Below are 20,379 nucleotides of genomic sequence, written 5' to 3'. Positions count from 1 at the left end.
GGGTAGCATGGAATTGGATACTATGTGAAATTCACAATTAACAATACTTTGATTAATGTGAATTAAAAATAAATACACCAAAAGTGCGTTCTACATAAATTTTGCTGTAATTGGTAGGAATAACATTGAAAAATGAAGTTGAAAAAATGCAGCGTACCACGAAAATTTAAAACAACTGAAAATTAAGGAGAAAAAAACGGTTTTATTCATAGTTTAGGATTTAATGATCGATTCCCTCCCCCTTCCTCCTGTAAATATTCTAATTCAGAATTCTTTCAATTCTACGAAAGATGGGACAATTACAAGAAAATTATTATATTGTGTTCCTATCTATGAGCATATTATCATATACTTTATTAGATTCTTTGTTCTCGTATAATTATAAAAAAAAAGTCATAAATTTTGAAACCCTACGCCAAACAAACATATCACGGTGGATACCACATCTATATATCACTACATTCTAGTTCCAACTAACGAACTAACGGCTCCCAAAAAGCACCTCCTCACTTCTTGTTTGGGCCGTACTTGGCTTCAGAATTCGATGGCTCTGAAGCGGCGCATGCAACAGCAAATCTGCAAAATATCAAGAAAAGAACATTAAATTTTATTTGCACATTTTTTGTTTTGTTTTGTTATTTGACAATGCCTTACGGCTGATGCATGCAAAAGTACCGCTCGCTGGACCCGTTGTTCTTCTTGAAGTTGTGCGGTGAATAGCGATTGTAGAGGCCCCAGATGCTGTTCATCAGCTTATCGCTATACTTGACCGGTGTGAGGTCAAGCGCTGTGAAGAGATGAGAGAACATTTTTTTTTTAGTTTAGAATCGTTGTTGATCGGAAAAATACTGCAACAATGTAGCAAAGCGGCGTATACGCAACTTTAATTTCAGCGCCTAACTTCCATAATGTGTTTCTAAGAAAACATGATATATTTTGCAACCAAAATCTGCAAGTTACGAAAAGTGAGCTACCTAGCCCTAGCAGCACAATTCACATTGATTTGGTTGAAATAACTCTTATATGACCAAATTTAGTCGTATATGAGTATAATAGACTGATTTACAACATGTGTGTTGCTCGGGAGTCGTGAACACGTCGTACATCGAAGCGGTCTTTATACTTAGTGGATTCTCGCATCTCAATCGCTGAGTTAAGGAGCGTTACGTAAATATGTTTGCCTAAGATTAAGTCGTCCGAAATTCAGCATCATTCTCGCAAAGAATCTTCGTTTGTTTCCAAGCAGGAGCAATTTTCTGGTGGATTCGGTTTTTGTTATTTCCAATGATAAGACCCATGAGTGGCTTGATCTACTTACTGCCGTTTGTGTAGCGCGGCGCGTCCTGCTTATCGGTGCTGAGGCGTGCCACAGCAAGATCCTTCTCGTTTTGCGGCTTACGCAGTTTGTGCACTGCGAATGCTGATTGTGGAAGGCAAGCCATTTTGTTACAGTCTGGAAATGAAGAGGCATAAATAAGATGGTTACTTATTAAATAGATCACCTATATGGATTATCATGACGTTATTTGACGTGTCTTAAAAGAAACTAGGCTTATAAAGATTTGGAAATTCTTCATGGAAGACAAAACAATTTCACAGAAGATCTCCGAAAAACTAACAAATATTCAACAAAGAGTTCAATACATTTGACAGCCATTAAACACTTGGAAATTCTAAATCCACACCAAGCTTTTACGAAGAAGTGTCAGTAAAGCAACAAGCTTCTCATTGTTAAAAAAATTATTTTGAGCTTTTAGTGGAATGTTTTCACTTGTCATAAGACGAGTTTGTACAATCCCATTAAATTCCACTACTTAATTATATCTCGACAGATACGTATTTCGACCTCAACAGTAAGGCCGTCTTCAGTGTCTCGTACTTGACTCGACTTGTCGACTTGACTCGACAAGTCGAGTCAAGTACGAGACACTGAAGACGGCCTTACTGTTGAGGTCAAAATACGTATCTGTCGAGAAATAGTGGTGAAATTCAATGAGTTATACAAACTCGTCTTATGACAAGTGAAGCTTCTTATTGAAACAGCCGAAGCTCATACGATTTATTGGTTTTAGAAATGACACAGAAATTATTTCTGAAACAACTGACATGTTGTTATTATATGTTTGTCTCTCGTACACTGCCCATAATCGCATATTTGTCCCATATAAGTAGGAAACCCACCAAAGATGGATCATAGGCAGTACACTAATTGTACGAAAGGGTTAAGGTCATTTGGCAAAACCATTTGACTAAACATCATTTTGTCGAATATATGAAATTTGTTTCCTCACCTGTGTTTTGAAGTGAGAAGTAAGAACTGGATACTGTGAAATGGAGAGTGAGAAACGAGTAGTGAGATGTGAGATGTGAGAAATGAGATGTTCGAAGTACGTAGTGAGTAATGACAGAAGTGAGTAGTGAGAAGTGAAAAAAATAGAAGGGAGAAGTGAAAAAATGTGGAGTGAGAAGTCAATATGAGATACGTAGTGAGTAATGACAGAAGTGAGTAGTGAGAAGTGAAAAAAATAGAAGGGAGAAGTGAAAAAATGTGGAGTGAGAAGTCAATATGAGATGTGGGGTTTGAAGGTAAAAAGCGAAAAGAAGGAAGTGATAAGTACAAAGTAAGTAGTGAGAAATGAGAAACGAAAGGGAGAATTTAGACATGATAATCGGTAAGCGAGACGTGAGTAGTGAAAAGTGAGTGGTAAGAAGTGAGACAGAAGGATGGAAGAAAGGGAAGAAGAGAGAAGAAAAAAAGCGTAAAGAAGAAGGACAAAGCAAAAACAAAGAAGGAAAAAGGTGGAAGGGAGAAGGAAAAGAAAAAGTAAAAAGGAAGAAGAAGTAACGAACAAGGAAGAAGGAAGAAAAAAGAAGAGACAAGGAAGAAGGAAAAAAACGAACCCACGTTAGAAACCCGAGTTAGAAAGAAGAATGAGAAATAAAGATGGAAAAGAAGAAACAAAGAAAGAAGAATGGATAAAGAAGATAAAGAGAATAATGATTAATTTATCACTTTTGCTTCTGGCTACTCACACCTTATTCATAATTCAACAATCATTTCACAAAGCCAGTTCAAAATTTTTCAACTTCTCACTTCCCATTTTATTGAATGTAGTATTTATAAAATCATTATTTACTACTTAATTCTTACTTCTCACCACTTATTTCTAATTTTCCAGTTCTCACTTCTTGCTTCTCATTTATCACTTCTCACTTGTCATTTCGCATTTTTCTCTTCTCACATCTCACTTTTTACTTATCATTCCCTAATTGTTACTTCTGGCATTCCACTTCTATTGCATATTGTGAAGTGAGAAATGCCTCATTCCTCACTTTTCACTTCAAATAGTATTCGGATCACTCAAAAATCGAACTGTTCATAGAGAACCTTGAGACCTTCACAACAATCGATTCAGCTTAACGAATGAAGAGTGATGTCCGTGTAAGACTCACTTCTTGTTAGTAAGCATTATCCGATTTTTTGGCAATAAGTTCCGTTCGTCGGCGATTGTTTATTTTTTGCTATTGAAAAATTTGCTCAATCGGCTATTCCGCTTCGGAGTTGGGACAAACATTGTTTTCCCAAGGGTTCAGCATTGTAAAAATCTAAATCTACGGATTCGAGATCACACCCAAAAGTAAGGGACTTCTGAGTTTTTCAGGAAATTCTTCTGAACTACAAAAAAAATCTTTTGAAAGGAAAAAAGGAAAAACAATCTTTGGAAATTTTATTGAATTTTCATTTGAAATACTATTCCACACGAAATTCTACTGAGTTTCCTCAAGAAATTCCTCAGATTTTCCACAGGAAATAATTTTGAATTTCAAAGCAAATCTCTTCTGAATTTCCATTTCCATTGAATAGGAAAATTCTCCTGATTTTCCAAGAGGAAGCTTTCCAAAATTTTTAAATGGTAATTGTTTTGAATTTCCACTTGCAATTCTTTTTCATTGCTACTATAAATTCTTTATGTGGAAATATCTTCGGAATTTTCTTTGAAATTCAATATTTCGACGTGATTAAAATTTTCAACGGGAATTCCTTCGATTTTTTTCAAGAATTGTTTTCAAGGATCAAATCCGGAAGAAATTTATGATGAAGAGTCATTATCAATCTTCCCACGCAATTTCAGTCACTTCTTGTATTGCAAGCACGCTCATACTGTATCCAGAGAGATTAAAAAAAGGTTCCAATAAGAGAGAAACCTCGTCGTATTCCTCTCCCGTGATCAGCACCGTTTTCTTCAAATCTTTTTGGAGCCATACACTAATTACGTAAGGATTTGAGGAGGAAGGGAGTGTAGTGTATAAGAATAAGATTACAAGCTATCAGGAATAAAATAAAATTGATTCTCTTACTAAAACATAGTTTTACAATTACTTAATTTTGAATTTGATTTTTGTTTTGATTCAGATTTGATTTGGATTGGATTTTAATAGGATTTGGATTGAATTTGGATTAGATTCGGAATTTTGATCAGATTTGAATTGAGTTTGGAATTTATTTGGATTTGATTCAGAATAGATTTGGATGGGTTTGAAATGGATTTGTTATATTCGGATTGAATTATGATTAGATTTGGATTATTTTTATATTATACTTGGATTGGATTTGGATTGTATTTGGATTTGGATGGATTTTGATTTAATTTGTATTGCATTCGGCTTAGACTTGAACCGAATTTTTGTTGGTTTAAAATTGGATTTGATTTAAATTGTGAAACCTGGTTAGATTTGGATTGTATTTGGATAGGATTTGGAATTGGATTTCAGTTGAATTTGGGATAAATTTGAGTCTGGATCTGGATTTAGATTGGATGTGGATCGGATTTGGAATGAATTCAAATGCCTAGCAGCACAAATGTTCCACAATGATTGCTGCAACTTCGATGTTACCATAGTAAGTTGCATTTAAATTACTGCAACCATTATCAGTCGACATGTGTTGCTTGGGTTTATATTTGAGGGTGATTTATAATGTATTTGATTTGGATTTGAATCCGATTCAGATTTTTTTTGATTGCATTTTATTTAGTTTTGATTGGATTGACACTTAGGATTGGATTAGATTTAGGATTGGACTGGATATGAATTGAATTTTGATTGGATTTGGATTAGATTCAGATGAAGTTTGGATTGGATTTATTTGAATTGATTTTTGATTCGGTTTGGATTTAATTTGGATTGGATTTTAAATTAATTTGGATTGGATTCGAATACGATTTGAATTGTATTTAGAATGGATTAGGATTTAGGATTTGTATTGAATTTGATTTGATTGAATTGGATTTGATAGTCATTTTATTGAGAATTAAGAATGATCGTATTTGGATTGGATTAGACTTAAGTTTGAATTGGATGAGGCTAGGAATGGGATTAGATTTGGAGTGATTGTGATTTTATTTTATGTGCTTTTATTCAATGATTCAAGCATGTCGAAGAATTGATTGATAACAAGAATATTCCTTCAAGGATCAAGGATATAAGTGTAGCTGTTTAGTCATTCTTTGTTCATTACAAACCCTAAAAATAGAGGAGGGGAAGAATGTAGTGTATAAGATCAAGATCACAAGCTATCAGGAATAAAACAAAATTGATTCTCTTTACTAAAACGTGGTTTTGCAATTTTTTTTTTTTCAATTAGAATATATACACAGGATTTTGTTTTTACACGATTTTTTTTCGCTCGTATTTTTGATCGTGTGACTTCAATTTGCCACCAAACTCTTCGCAACATGTTTCAAAAAATCCAGAATAAATCAAAGAAAAATCACGTGATAATTAATATACGTTAAACATTTAGGATGAGTGGAAAATTGAGAAAATGTAAATCGCGTAAAAACAAAATCCAGTGTATTTACTTCTGTGAAGTATTTCTAACGCACGTGTAGTGAACTATTTTAGAATGCAAGAAAACTTTATTCAATCCACTATTATCCATATTTCGGAATAAACATTTAGTTTGCTGAGAATTGTAGCGACGAACGGTCGAGTCTGAAAAACTCGTCCGGGTCACAACAGGATGGTCCAACAATACTGTATTTTATAACTCTTACACAGCGCCGTAGCGTGTGGTTGGCCGGGTTGGCCCCCAAAAAGACGTCAGCCCTCAGGAAGGCGCCGAAATCATGAATTACGGTTTGTGGAAAAGAACAATTTCATAATTTACAGGGCCAATCAATAACAAAGCCCGAGGACATTGTGAGTAATCTAGAGCAAACAAAAAATATTTGTTTCATCTCTAAAATCAACATGTCAAATCATTTGGTCTAAATTTTGGCCGATATTTCGATTACAAGTGACAAAAGGCCAAGGAAAAGCCAATTTGTAAAGCCTATAAAAAGTTATTTGAAAATTGTAGATCAGATGATTTCCATTTTTGATCTGTATTACTTTCACCTTTCAGTAGATCAAATTTTGAAATTCTCTTTAGTTCTAATAATCCAGTTTAGCTTTGCTTTGACTGACTGTAAATAGCTATGGTTGCTGCTCCGTGATTACCCAAAATCAGTGAAATTGCAAGACTGGGATTAGCCAATCATTCTCACTGTGCAAGTTTAAGTAATTCAATAAATACAATGATCAATAACGGCGCCGATCACGTTAGTCTGTTAGGAAAACGTAAAGTACATTAGTAGGTGATTTTTGCTATTCATAAGCCGTGATTCTCGGGAAAGGGCGGTTTGGCCAAATAGGACATTTGGCCGAACAGAGCATTAGGCCGAAAAGGTTATTTTGCCAAACAAATCATTTGGCTAAATAGGTCATTTAACCGAACATGTCATTTGGCCGAAAAGGTAATTCGAAAAGTGAGAAATGAGTTATGAAAAGAGGAGAGACGTCTCAATTCTCACTACTTCTTTCTCGATTCTCACTGTGAGATGTGAGAAGTGTGAAATGAGAAATGAGAAGTGAGACGTCTCACTTCTCACTCTTCATTTCTCACTTCTCAGTGTGAAAAGTGAGTAGCGCGAAGTAAGTAATCTCACTTCTCACTTCGCACTTTTCACTTTCACAGTGAGAAGTAGGAAATAAGTAGTGAGAAGTAAGACGTCTAACTTTTTACACCTCATTTCTCTCAAATGACGTATTTTGCCAAATGCTCTGCCCAGCCAAATGACATGTTCGGTTCAATGGCCTATTCGGCGATATGTCATATTCGGTGAAATGTCCTATTCGGCCAAATGTCATATTCGGCCAAATGTCATATGCAGCCAAATGTCATTTTCGGCCGAATGTCATATTCGGCTAAATGTCATATTCGGCCAAATGTCATATTCGGCCAAATAACCTATTCGGTCCAATGACATATTAGGCCAAATATCCTATATGACCGGATGACCCATTCGGCCAAAAGACTTTCGGCCAGATAGGTTTCGCCTAATGGTTTGTTCGGCCTAGTGGCTAAATGGTTTTCAGCTGAATTAGTTTCGGCCAAACGACCCTTCCCCGATTATCTCTGCGTCTCCACAAAAATCACAGGAAGAAACTTTTTTTAATGGGTAGGCATAGTTGGATTCACACTGATAAGTGATGTGTCCGTCAGGGCCCTTTTACTCTAATAATCCATTCAGAAAAACTCCATGTTGTTCGGAAAACGATCTTCATGGCCGCATTTGACTATCATTTCTCAAGGCTCTCGTATATTTGCAAAATTTATCTGCCATACAAACAGCACGTGCTAACAAAACATTCATCGGTTCACTACACCACGTGGTCCTTTTGATTCCAATTGCGATTCCGACTACTTCAAAGTTGGGTTTAATCAACCCAACGAAGATTTTTTTTTTTGTGTCTTTATTAAAGAGACTTTCAGCCCGAGGCTGGCTCGTCTCCAAACCCAACGAAGAACAACAGTGTTTACGAGTTAGATTTTCTTGACCCAACCATCAGTAATTTGTTCATGATTTGTCACGTTTATAAAATCCCCCTTCTCTTTTATACTTTATACTTCAAAGTAAGCCAGTTCCTTCAATTGAGTGTAAGAAACAGCCGTTATGGACAGTATGAGCTAAAAACTTTCAGTGACTCTTCAATGTCCCTTACAAAATTTGCCATATTTTGCAAATACTGAAAAAATGCCTCAAAGTTTCAAAACTAATGTCCAATCACTAGTCGCTAAATGCGCGTTCGTATCGAATAGGGCTCACGAACAAGAATCGAGGGAGATGTGGGGCAAGCTTTCAGGACATCAATCGCGTTGTCTGGAGCAGTTCCGAACACGATGCTGCCAGGTCCGACTCATATGCATCCCTCCGGGTCCATGAGAAACCATATGATTAGGACATTGGAGATGTGTTGGGAATGCTTGTTTTAGACTACATTGGCCTTGTTCACAGTTTTCGGAAGTACATCATCGTTATTGTTCCATCCCCTCGTCTCCCTTTCGTAGGGCCACGTCCACCTTGTTCTCATCCACGCGGTAGAAACGCTTTGCTTGTTTCATTACCGTTTGTTTTTCGTCTGCACTACGGAAATCATCATAAAAAGAAAGCATTGACGCTACCTGAGTGGTACGTGAGTGGTACGATTTTCACGAAGTCCGTCCACTTATTTGGTTTCGCCGACGACATTGATATCATGGCACGTAACATTAAGAGAATGGAGGAAGCCTACATCAGACTGAAAAGCGAAGCTAAACGGATTGGACTAGTCGTCAACACGTCGAAGACAATGTACATGATAGGAAGAGGCTCAAGAGAGGTCAATGTAAGCCACCCACCACGAGTTTCTATCGGTGGTGACGAAATCGAGGTAGTTGAAGAATTCGTGTACTTGGGCTCACTGGTGACCGCCGATAACGATACCAGCAGAGAAATTCGGAGGCGCATAGTGGCTGGAAATCGTACGTACTTTGGACTCCGTAAGACGCTCCGATCGAATAGAGTTCGCCGCCGTACCAAACTGACTATCTACAAAACGCTTATAAGACCGGTAGTTCTCTACGGACACGAGAGCTGGACGATGCTCGTGGAGGACTAACGCGCACTGGGAGTTTTTGAAAGGAAAGTGTTGCGTACCATCTATGGTGGGGTGCAGATGGCGGACGGTACGTGGAAGAGGCGAATTAACCACGAGTTGCATCAGCTGTTGGGAGAACCATCCATCGTTCATACCGCGAAAATCGGAAGACTGCGGTGGGCCGGGCACGTAGCCAGAATGACGGGCAGTAATCCGGTGAAATTGGTTCTCGACAACGATCCGACGGGAACAAGAAGGCGAGGTGCATAGCGGGCAAGGTGGATCGATCAGGTGGAGGACGATTTGCGGACCCTCCGCAGACTGCGTGGTTGGCGAAGTGCAGCCATGGACCGAGCTGAATGGAGAAGACTTTTATGTGCAGCACAGGCCACTCCGGCCTTAGTCTGATAATAAATAAATTGACGCTACCTAAGGACAAGATATTTATAGAAGAGAACAGTCCAAAATGCACCCCTTAAGCTTTTTTTCACCTATATAAACAGGAATGCTGAACCATTTCTACGTTTAGATGCAAAATTTACAAAGCTAGCTACATTTTACAATGATCTCCTGTTCAAAACAACGAAGTGTTAATGACTTTCTAACACATTTAAAATAAGTTTTAAAAACGGGTCAAAACGCTCGAATTTCACCACCATTCTTGACTCAATTCTATGTAACATAGTGGTGCATGGTTGTTTGTTTTGCCTTAATATAGTGAACGGCAATCTTGCGGGTGAAATAAAACATTCGCAAATCGTTAAATTTAAGTGAAAATGAAAGGATTTCGCTTGTAATGGTAATAAATGTCCTTCAAAAGATTATAAGAGTGATTTTATGAGAGAGATAATTTTGCCCTGTACTGTACTATTACTATAACGTACCCTATGCACTGTTGTTCCATAACCCCCGTGCCTTATCATATCCGCGAGTTTTTCGGTTCCCTAACATTAACATTTAACCTTCCGCAACTCGCTTCAACTTTCATAACACGAGAACTCGCGTGTTGTAAAAAGTACAACAGTCCTAAAATCCGTTATAATGATAATGATTAACGTTATAATGAAGCCAATTCAAATGATATCAACGTGATTTTTTCGGGAAAATAATAAAGGGGACATTACCCTAGTAGCACACATGTCCTACAAAGATTACTGCAACTAAAATGTGACCAGTTTCAGTCACAATCAAGTTGCTGCAACCTTTTTTGTCTGACTTGTGCTGCTCGGGTAGGGTGGTTCAAAAAAACGATTTTGCTCCACAGTGCTCATCTGATTCTTTACCATGTTCTGAGTGTCCTCTGAAAATTTGAGCTCATTTGGATTAAAACTGATTTAGCACAAGCCGTTTCAAGTTTGCATGCAAATTAGTATGGGGAAATTTATTTTTTCATTATACTGTAAATGACGCTTCCCCATCGTGTGCATGTTAAAAGAAAACCTTCATAGCTAAAAGGAATACTCAACAGCTCTCACTCAGTGAAAACCACATCTCAATTAATCATTCCAATAATTAGTAATCGAATTTAATCTATACCGTGGTTTTCTGGAGCTAATTGCATAACTCATCAACAGGCAATACTGCTGCTCGTGGCGCGAAAGATAGCACACACAAATTCAGGCTACTATGTTGCACTGCACATTTCAGCGATGCCCTCAAAGAAGTTTGACGATCATGACTAAAGATTCGCAACCTTTCCTAAAATCGATTACTAATTATTGGGACGATTAATCCACATGCGGTTTTCGTTGGATGAAAGCTGTTGAGTATTCCTTTTAGCTATGTAGGTTTTGTTTTAACCTGCGCTTAATGGGGAAACGTCATTAACAGTATAATGAAAGAATAAATTTCCCCATACTAATTTGCATGCAAACTTGAAACGGCTTGTGCTAAATCCGTTTTAATCCAAATGAGCTCAAATTTTCAGAGGACACTCAGAACATGGTAAAGAATTAGATGAGCACTGTGGAGCAAAATCGATTTTTTGAACCACCCTAGGATATTTACTCTCATTGAGGACATTTTTTAAGTCCAATGGATCTTCTGCTGGTCCTCCGGAAGATCCGGAACCAACGGAACACCGGTGAAAATAGTTCATCTTCTCAATTGATGGCGCAATGTTTCTTATGAGAATTCTAAAAATTCTGAAAACTCTGAAAAAAATCTCAATCCTTCTATAATCCCTTGCGGTCCTATGAGTAAAGAAAAAAAATGATTTAGAATTCTCCCACTGAGCGGCGCTAGTGTATATGAAAATACTAGTTTGGTTTGATATCTCGGGATCTATGGGATTTAGGAAATTTCCGTCTTCTACAAAGTTGTTCGACGATTGGAAATCAATATGTTGAGAAACTATTTGGTACAGAATTCCGCTAGTGTATATGAGTTATTAATTTGGTTAGATATCTCGGGATCTGTGGGAATTAGAAGGTTGCCGTCTTCTACAAAGTTGTTCGAGGATTGGAATCCAATATGTTGAGAAGCTAATTAGTTTAAAATTCATCCGTAAGGTGGCGCTACTGTATATGAGAGATCAGTTTGGTTTGATATCTCAGGATCTATTGGTTTTGGAAAGTTGCCATTTTAGAGCATTGGAAACCCATATGTTGAGAAACTGTTTAGTTCAGAATTGAGCCGTAAGGCGGCGCTAGTGTATATGAGAGATTAGTTTAGTTCGATATGAAATATGAGTACTGAAAACCAATATGTTGAGAAACTGAATAATTTAGCATTCATCCGCAAGGAGGCGCTACTGTATATGAGAGATCAGTTCTTCGATACCTCGGGATCTGTGGGATTTAGAAAGTTGCCGTCTTCTCCAAAGTTGTTCGAGGATTGGAAATCAATATGTTGAGAAGCTAATTAGTTTATAATTCATCCGCAAGGTGGCGCTACTGTATATGGGAGATCAGTTTGGTTTGATATTTCGGGATTTATTAGTTTTGGAAAGTTTCTATCTTCTATAAAATGTTTCGAGCATTGGAAACCAACATGTTAAGAAACTGTTTAGTTCAGAATTAAGCCATAAGGCGACGCTAGTGTGTTAGAGAGATTAGTTTAGTTTGATATTTCGGGATCTATGGAATTTGAAAAAATGCTGTCTTCTACAAAATTGTTCGAGAACTGGAAACCAATATGTTGAAAACTGAATAATTTAAAATTCATCCGCAAGGAGGTGCTACTGCATATGAGATATCAGTTCTTCGATATCTTGGGATCTGGGGGATTAAGAAAATTGCCGTCTTCTACAAAGTTGTTCGGAGATTGGAAACCAATATGTTGAAATATTGTGAAGTTTAAAATTCATCCGTAGAGTAGTGATAGTACATGTGAGACCACCAGTTTGATTATATAACCCCGGATCTGTGATATTAGAGAGTGGCCGGCTTCTTCACAGCTGCTTGAGGATGAAAACTATTATTCTGAAAAACTGTTTAGTTTGGATTATATCCGCTGGGTGGTGATCCCAGGGTGGTGATCAACCAGTTTTGTTAGATATCGCAGGATATGTAAGATTTAAAAGTGCTGTCATTTACAGTTATTTGTGATTTGAAAACCAATGTGTTCAGAAAAGTGTGCTTGAAAGACATATAACTTCCGTTTCTGCTTCATACACAGGAGGTCTTGGGTTCGATCTCAGGCCCATTTCATTCGCCTACTTTGTATCTTTTTGTATATTTCTCATGTTACAGCAATCGCTAGAACAGGAAATGGATTTCCATAGCGTTTCCATTTCAATCCTGTACCTTCAACTAGACTAGTCTAACAGTAACTGTTAGAATTGGAAATGCAGAAAAAACTTGTTTCTTACATACAATTAGAATTTCGTATTTTGCGTTCCTATCACATCCCAACAAAGTTTTCTAGCTTCTTTTTGGATAAATAAGACCTTTAACAGCATTCAATGTTTGTTGGGATCGGTCACTCATTTATTATGATCAAAAAAACTGATCATACTAGGATTCATATAGATTTACAGTACATCGAGTAAGGCAATGGTATTTACATCAAGTAGGTATGGTACCTCATTGAGGTATTTTCAGGAATTCAGATGACCATTACAAACACATCATACTTGTCCAATAACTTAACTTAGACAAGGTATTGATTTGGTATTCAATATCTCTCGAATACCTGATGTGGTTATTATCACCAATGACTACTATTTAAGTATTATAGTAGTATCCCGATTTTATCACCCCCTGGTGAATTTTGGGGTGATAAAACAGGGTATGTGACAAAATTGAAAAAAAAAATATTTTCAATTTTTTAATTCATTCCACAAATATGAATCATTTTATGCCTTGGAAAGGTTGAATGCGTGAACGGTTCCCGTTATTTCTTGTCGAAATTGCTTACAGAATATTTCCCAGGTACTCAGAAGTCGTTCGTAATAAACTACAGGCGGTGAAAGTTAATTCATGAAAATAAATGTTGGTTGTGGTATTATTTACAAAAATAAAAAGAATGACAAAATTATTTGGGGTGACAAAATCGGGACGTGATAAAATCGGGTCGAAAACGTGATAAAATCGGGGGTAAACAAAATCACTGTAACACTGTATTATGATAGAATTCATCATTCATTTGTTTGCGTAGTGGCATATATTTTTGGGCTATTATTATACTTTTGGCGAAGGTGGAAAACTCTATACAATATTTAATGGTAAAGAGCATTGACTAACTTCCTGGTCATTATCAGAAATGGTTTAGAAGAAAATCGTTGGTCTAGGACGAACTGTACAAAACGACCATTCACAAACGACAATTCCAGATTTACGGAAAGGCCGTCTGGTAGCCACCTGCGGCCGTTGTAGAGTAAAAACTGTGAATTAACACTAAGCCAACCATCATAAATGTCTTAGAAAAAATTGCGCTGCTCTAGGAAAAACTTTCCAAAATCACAATTTCTACGATCGTTCCGGATTATCCCGAAGGCCATCTGGTGGTCACCTGCGATCATAGCAGAGTAATGACTGTGAATTTCCTCCAAAATCAGCGTCAGAAATGGTTTAGAAAAATTGCGCTGCTCTAGGACGAACTTCACAAAATGACCATTTTTACGGTCGTTTCGGATTATCCGGAAGGCCGTCTGGTGGCCACCCACAGCCATAGGTGAGTGAGAACTGCGAATTAACTCCAAGGCTATTGTCAGAAATGGTTTAGAAAAAATTGCGCTGCTCTAGGACAAAATTTTCCAAAATGACAATTTTTACGGACGTTACGGTTTATAAGGAAGGCCGTCTGGTGCCCACCTGCGGTCATAGCAGTGTGAGAAATGTGTTTTAGCTCAAACATTCCCATCAGAAATGGTTAACAAACAAGTGCGCTGCTGTCGGACGAACTTTCCAGAATGACCATTTTTACGGACGTTCAGGATTATAAGGAAGGCCGTCTGGTGGACACCTATGGTTAAAGCAGAGTAAGAACTGTGGAATATCTCCAAAATCATCACCAGAAATGGTTTAGAAAAAAATGCGCTGCTCTAGGACGAACTTCATAAAATGACAATTTTTACGGACGTTCCGGATTATCCGGAAGGCCGTCTGGTGGCCACCTACAGCCATAGGTGAGTGAGAACTGCGAATTACCTCCTAGGTTATTGTCAGAAATGGTTTTGAAAAAAATGCGCTGCTCTAGGACAAACTTTCCAAAATGACAATTTTTACGGACGTTCCGGATTATAAGGAAGGCCGTCTGGTGGCCCCCTACGGTCATAGCAGAGTAAGAACTGTGGAATATCTGCAAAATCACCCCCAGAAATGGTTTAGAAAAAAATTCGCTGCTCTAGGACGAACTTCACAAAATGACCATTTTTACGGACGTTCCGGATTTTCCGGAAGTCCGTCTGGTGGCCACCTGCGGTCATAGTATAGTAAGAACTGTGTATTAACTCTAAGATCACCATCGGAAATTGCTTAGAAAAAAAATGCGCTACTGTAGGACGAACTTTTCAAAATGACCATTTTTACGAACGTTCCGGGTTTTCCGGAAGGTCGCCTGGTGGCTACCTATGGTCATCAGTGAGTAAGAACTGCGAATTAACTCCAAGATTTTTATCAGAAATGATTTAGAAAAAATCGCGTTACTTTAGGATGAATTATTAATGAAATAAATAAATAATTCATTACTGGTCACTTTTCCCAGTGCACCTGAGCCTTTTATTTAGCTATATTTACCCGAGCCTTCTATCGAATCACTTTTATTATCTTTTCAATTGATGAAGAACTAATTTTTTGAGGAATACATGGTGGTTTGGTGCAAATTGGTCAACTGACTAAAAAGATATCTCATTTTTACTCAACGTGTTGTACTTTTTACAACGAGTCGAGTCCCGGAAGGTTAAACATAAGAAGCAAAATATTAAATTGTTTTACAATTTCAATTGACTATCGGCTCCGCTAGGCCGTCTGGCGCTTGTGCCTTCAAATAAACACTAGTTTAAAAAACAGGCTTCATAATAAACACATAAAACAACTATTTTCAAGCTTCAGCAATACCCCGAAATTTTTGTAACCTAAGAAATTCCTTCTTTTATTCTTTACATTTATATTTCTCATCGTAGAATGGTGAAGTTATTTGCAAACGCGGCAAGTTGCCGCTCGTTTTTATCGAGATTTTTTCATACTCTTATAGTACTCAATACGTCTTACGAGAGGCGAGAATTTCTGTTATATAATGGACGTGTACATAATGTCGTTAGGCCAAGTTTTAAAAAATGTACGGAAAGGACGATTTCGTGTTTCAAAAGTTGAATTGGCTTCTCATACACAGATGATGTCTGTCCGTGCGCAAACAAATGTCACTCATTTTTAAGGTACTTATCCTTAACTGATTTACTCGCAACATGTTGCAATCTACGGGAAATCCAGTCCCATTGCTTTCTCTTAAAAATTGGCCAGATCGCCATATGGGCTCAAAAGTTATGGTCAAAACACTGTTTTTATATGCACAAAAAAACACCATCACCACTAGGTGGATTAATCAGAGTTTTTTTTATTTTGTTACACGTCGTTATTATCTCTAACATATGCCAGACAGCATGGGCAATTTATTCTCAATGTCAAATTCTCCCAAAATCAGCTGTCCATGCTTCAGAAAGCACCTCGAAGTTTATTCCAATCGCTATCGCCATTCTGAACCGGCTAATTCAATTGATTATTTACATAGCTCCATTCAGATTATCAGGGGCCTTCCTTAGCCTAGTAGTAAGATGGGCAGCTACTAGGCAAAACCAGGCTAAAAGTTTCTGGGTTTGTTCAGTCTATGATTTTTTTCTGAATTAGACATTTTCTCGACTTCCCCAGGCATAGGCAGTATCATCGTTTAAGCCTCATTTTATACGAATGCAAAAGAAAAGTAACTGAGCAGTTAATCAGTGGAGAAATGCTTAACAAATTCTGCGCTGCGAGATGAAAATGTTCCAGTGAAGGGTTTAATACCAACAAAGATGAAGAGAGGATTACTACGTCGCCATTATCTCGCCCTTATTGTTCGCGTTCATTTTTCTCCAACCATGCGTATTACTATATGTAATAGGTAGCTAGTATACATATTATAAATTACCTCCACACTGATCAAAAAGTAAGTCTGCTAGTTTGGTCGAATCTTGTAGATTAATCAGCCACTTTTGCTGCTGAACCCCGACCAGTATATGTCCTTCCTGTGGCACGTCCCTGCTGATACCGCTCGTTCGATACCGGTTCGTCTTCACCATCCAATTCTTTGAGCACCGATGCTCCGATCCACTCAGCGCGAACAGATATTAAACTTGAAGGTGCTTCAAATGTGCAAGATGTCAATCACAACGTAAATCAAATCACAATTAGTTATCACGTTCAGTTCACCCGATCAATTCCACTGATGATCCCCCAAGATCGGGAAAGTCTATTACAGTTCAAAAAGTCAGTCAAAAACAAGAATGCTTTCTTATCACACACCAGTACACTCGAGTATGAACTTCCTTATCTCCCACGAATTGCTCACTAAACCTCTTGCGGCTTCGGTCTTCTTCTCCGTAGACGAGGACTACGATCGCGACTTTTGGTGTTTCAGAATTAACTGGAAGACCAGTCGCGATCGCGGCCGCCTTTTATGCGCTGAGCTCGAGTGCCGAACTCGATGAGCCGATCGCGTTCGGGACGAGCCGAATCAAGCGTTCGTCCGTGCCTACGTGATGCACCAAAATTGGGACCAATACAGTTGTGTGAACAACCAACCGACCGTTCCGCGAAGATCGAATCATTATCTATACGAGTGGATGGATGGATGCTGCAAATTGCAACATGTCGTGGGCAGTATGTATGAGGCAAACTATGGTAGGCGCTTATCAGTACAACTATCAGTGTACAGACTGCCAGACGGAACAGCTTCTCAGTTTCCGATGTCAGTGGCGATAGAGCTCCCTCAATTGGTCGAAGCCCCGGGAAATATCTTTCAATGGTTTGTTTGTTTTACTAATGCGGGATCACGTTGGGGACTGCCGCTACCGCATGGTTGCTGTTTACTTTTTCGGTATGATCTTCAATTGTGCACATCGTAGAATAGATGACGTGTTCTGTGGGGGAACCTGATAAGTTCTAATGCCTGTCAGGAGACGAGTCGAGTCAAGTACGAGACACTGAAAACGGCCTCACAGTTGAGGTCGAAATACGTATTAGTAAAGAATTCAATGGGGTGGAATTAATTGGAATTAATCGTCTCATGACTTGGAAAGAAATTTCAATAAAAGAGTTTAAAATAAAAATAACCAGCTTGCAAAAAATAGTAAGTATATGTAAATTTGTTCGGTTTTCCGTGTAATAAAAATGTACAAAGAAGTCAAATATTCTTTCGCCTATTGTAAAACAATAAATGGAGGAACAAGTGTTCTGTGTCTTTTTTCAATGGTCAGAGGGTGGTTGATGCTTTCAACCCAAATCAATCTCCTACATCCGTAATGTGACACAAATATATTTAATCAAAATTTAACACAGAAAGTCGAGGCAGTCGGGTTACGCACGTTTAATTACAGGAGGCACAGGACTGCATGCAATGCACTGCTATTATAGTAGAATATAGGTGCTAAAATACGTGTTGGCAAACACTCACAAAAGATAAAAATTCGAAGACGATCAATAGAAACACTGAATGATACAAAATTAGCTAATTCATGCTTGAGGAGGACGTGCCTGCACTCGGAGTTTTCAAGAGACGCGTGCTTGGGATCACCTTTGATGGTGTGCAAGAGAACGGTGTGTAGCGGCGAAGAATGAATCATGAGCCCGACCAACTCTATACGGCGAACCCAGTATCCAGTGTAGAGTCGTGCATATTAGGTTGATTTTTTGTATCAGTGTATGATTACAGAGTCAATCTAAGACTGTGAACCATTCCACAGATTTGTTTAACTTTTAGTTAAAATTTGATAGTTCGATGGTTATATTCCCATCGGGGTTAAAATTTTACTCCAAAGCCGACCCATTTGAGTTTTGACTATCAAAGTCATTTTGAGCAAATGGATTTGGCGCCAATTTTCTCGCGAACAAAGTTTAACTTTCGAACTGTCAAATCTAACCATGCTCCGGAGCAGGGTTATTTTTAACCACGGAGAAATAACCATCGAACTGTCAAATTTTAACCAAAAGTTAAACGAATCGGTGGAAAGCTGACTAACATTGACGGGCTTCTACATCCGGCCGAGCATTTGAAAGCAAGGTAAGTGTGAACAATGCACCAATTTCTCCAATCTAGCGAGTAGTATTCCATGGTCGACACGATCAAACGCTGCTTTGAGATCCGTGTACACAGCGTCGACTTGAGCACCAGAGTTCATACTACGTAGGCACACCGACAGGAAATGAACTAGATTCGTTGTAATGCCACGATGGTTCTCGACGTCGGACTTATTCCCTTTCTTGTGAATAAAAAGGCACGGCAAATGCTGGGTAAAGCGTACCATTGGTACTTCGCGTACCTGAAGGAATAAAACAGACCCCATCTCGCGATCCTCCTGCTAGCCGGGATACGAGCAACCTTAGGGAAGATCGGGTAACCAACCCCGGTGGGAACTATGGTCGTATGCTGACAGGAAAGGGGGGGCTTGCTCCTCTCCGGAGGTGCAAATCTTACTGAGCGTCTGTTCTCCATGTCAGGATCGGCTCACAACAGCGTCTGTTCTCCATGTTAGGGGCGGCTGATCATCGTCCGAGTGCCAGCGAGGGACTCTAAGTGAAACTGTGCAGCATAAGGGGGGGAATAGGGAGGAATGGTCCTCCGGAAATTTAGGAGGTTTAGTGTCAGGCCCTGCAAGCCAGCCTTAAAAAACATAAGCAACGAACAATCAACAAGAGTGTATGGAACGGAACCATCGGCGAAGACCACTGCGACGAAAAGGGACTAGCGACTCGGTTCGTGGAACTGCAAATCTCTCAACTTCATCGGGAGCACACGCATATTCGCCGATGTGCTCAAAACCGTGGATTCGGCATCGTAGCGCTTCAGGAGGTTTGTTGGAAGGGATCAATGATGCGAACGTTCATCATCCCAAGTAACAATTTTCATGCTTGTTGGATTTATTTAATTCTTATAGCGGATTTATGGCAGCAGCCACCATGGCTAGTTGCTCAGTTGGCGATCTTATTGCTATCAATAAACCTCTAATAAATCTGCTCGGAAAGCTTCAAACGTCAAATGCCGATTGGTCTCGTTAGCAACTCTATGGTTGTAACGAAAAGCGTAATAAGTCCAATTTTCAAAGCTTGATCAAAGCCATAATTTTTGGTCATAATGTGGTCAAATGAATAACCCCAATAAGAAAATTTACATTGCAAAGGGTTTATAACGGTGTTCAATAAGTGCAACATTTTTCTGATCGAAATCTATGATGGCCATATTGGAAATGGAGAACCATCTATAAGTCAGTGATATTTATCACTTTATGATTAGACGGTGTTTTCGCCGCAAATGGCACGTTTTTGGTAAAAGCTATAAAAAAACAAACATATTTGGGTGTAATATCAATAAATTTAGTGAAGATTTACGTTATTGATGTTATGAAAATTTTAAATTTATTGCCCAAAACTATAATATTTTGCGGGCGCATAGTGCTTAATCTCATTTTTGCACATGAAAGTATATTGAAAAAAAAAACTTGAAAAAGTATTATTTTGTATTCATCCTCATCATGATTTTCATCATCACTTTAGTTTGTTATTATTTGTTTGCAAGGTTTTGTTTCTCTTTTTTCAAAGCAATATTTTTGACAGCTGCCGCAGCCAAATTCCCTTTTTTGCGGGCGGCTTGAAACGGATTTTTATATACTCTTATAAGAGGTTTATAGTGGTAATCTAGAGAGGGCCATTTGGACATATCTTACTCTTATAGTGGTCATCAGAAGGTAATCCTGTAGTAATGGGTTTTATTGTCAGTTCTTGTAAT

At 38.3% G+C, this 20,379-nt stretch overlaps 1 protein-coding gene across 1 annotated transcript; it reads right to left on the bottom strand.

Moving 5' to 3' along the window:
* Nucleotides 1-310: 310 nt before the first annotated feature.
* LOC134204749 (uncharacterized) lies at nt 311-17,034 on the bottom strand. The gene is made up of 4 exons (XM_062679567.1): nt 16,528-17,034; nt 1,319-1,453; nt 655-787; nt 311-576 (listed from the first exon to the last, which is right to left on the bottom strand). The coding sequence occupies exons 1-4, from the start codon at nt 16,676-16,678 to the stop codon at nt 507-509; spliced, it is 489 nt and encodes a 162-aa protein (XP_062535551.1). The 5' UTR covers nt 16,679-17,034; the 3' UTR covers nt 311-506.
* Between the last annotated feature and the right edge of the window lie 3,345 nt (nt 17,035-20,379).

Source organism: Armigeres subalbatus, unplaced genomic scaffold (genome assembly GCF_024139115.2).
Source record: "Armigeres subalbatus isolate Guangzhou_Male unplaced genomic scaffold, GZ_Asu_2 Contig857, whole genome shotgun sequence".
Lineage (NCBI taxonomy): Eukaryota > Metazoa > Arthropoda > Insecta > Diptera > Culicidae > Armigeres > Armigeres subalbatus.
Note: the sequence above shows the minus strand (reverse complement) of the source record. Positions and strands in the feature narration are given on the sequence as shown.

Excerpts from the sequence above, each read along its gene's own strand:
- LOC134204749 (XM_062679567.1), bottom strand. The coding sequence starts at position 16,678 with ATGGTGAAGACGAACCGGTATCGAACGAGCGGTATCAGCAGGGACGTG. Across the intron at positions 788-1,318 it reads GCCGCGCTACACAAACGGCA|CGCTTGACCTCACACCGGTC; the intron begins GTAAGTAGATCA and ends ATCTCTTCACAG. Across the intron at positions 577-654 it reads TACTTTTGCATGCATCAGCC|ATTTGCTGTTGCATGCGCCG; the intron begins GTAAGGCATTGT and ends GATATTTTGCAG.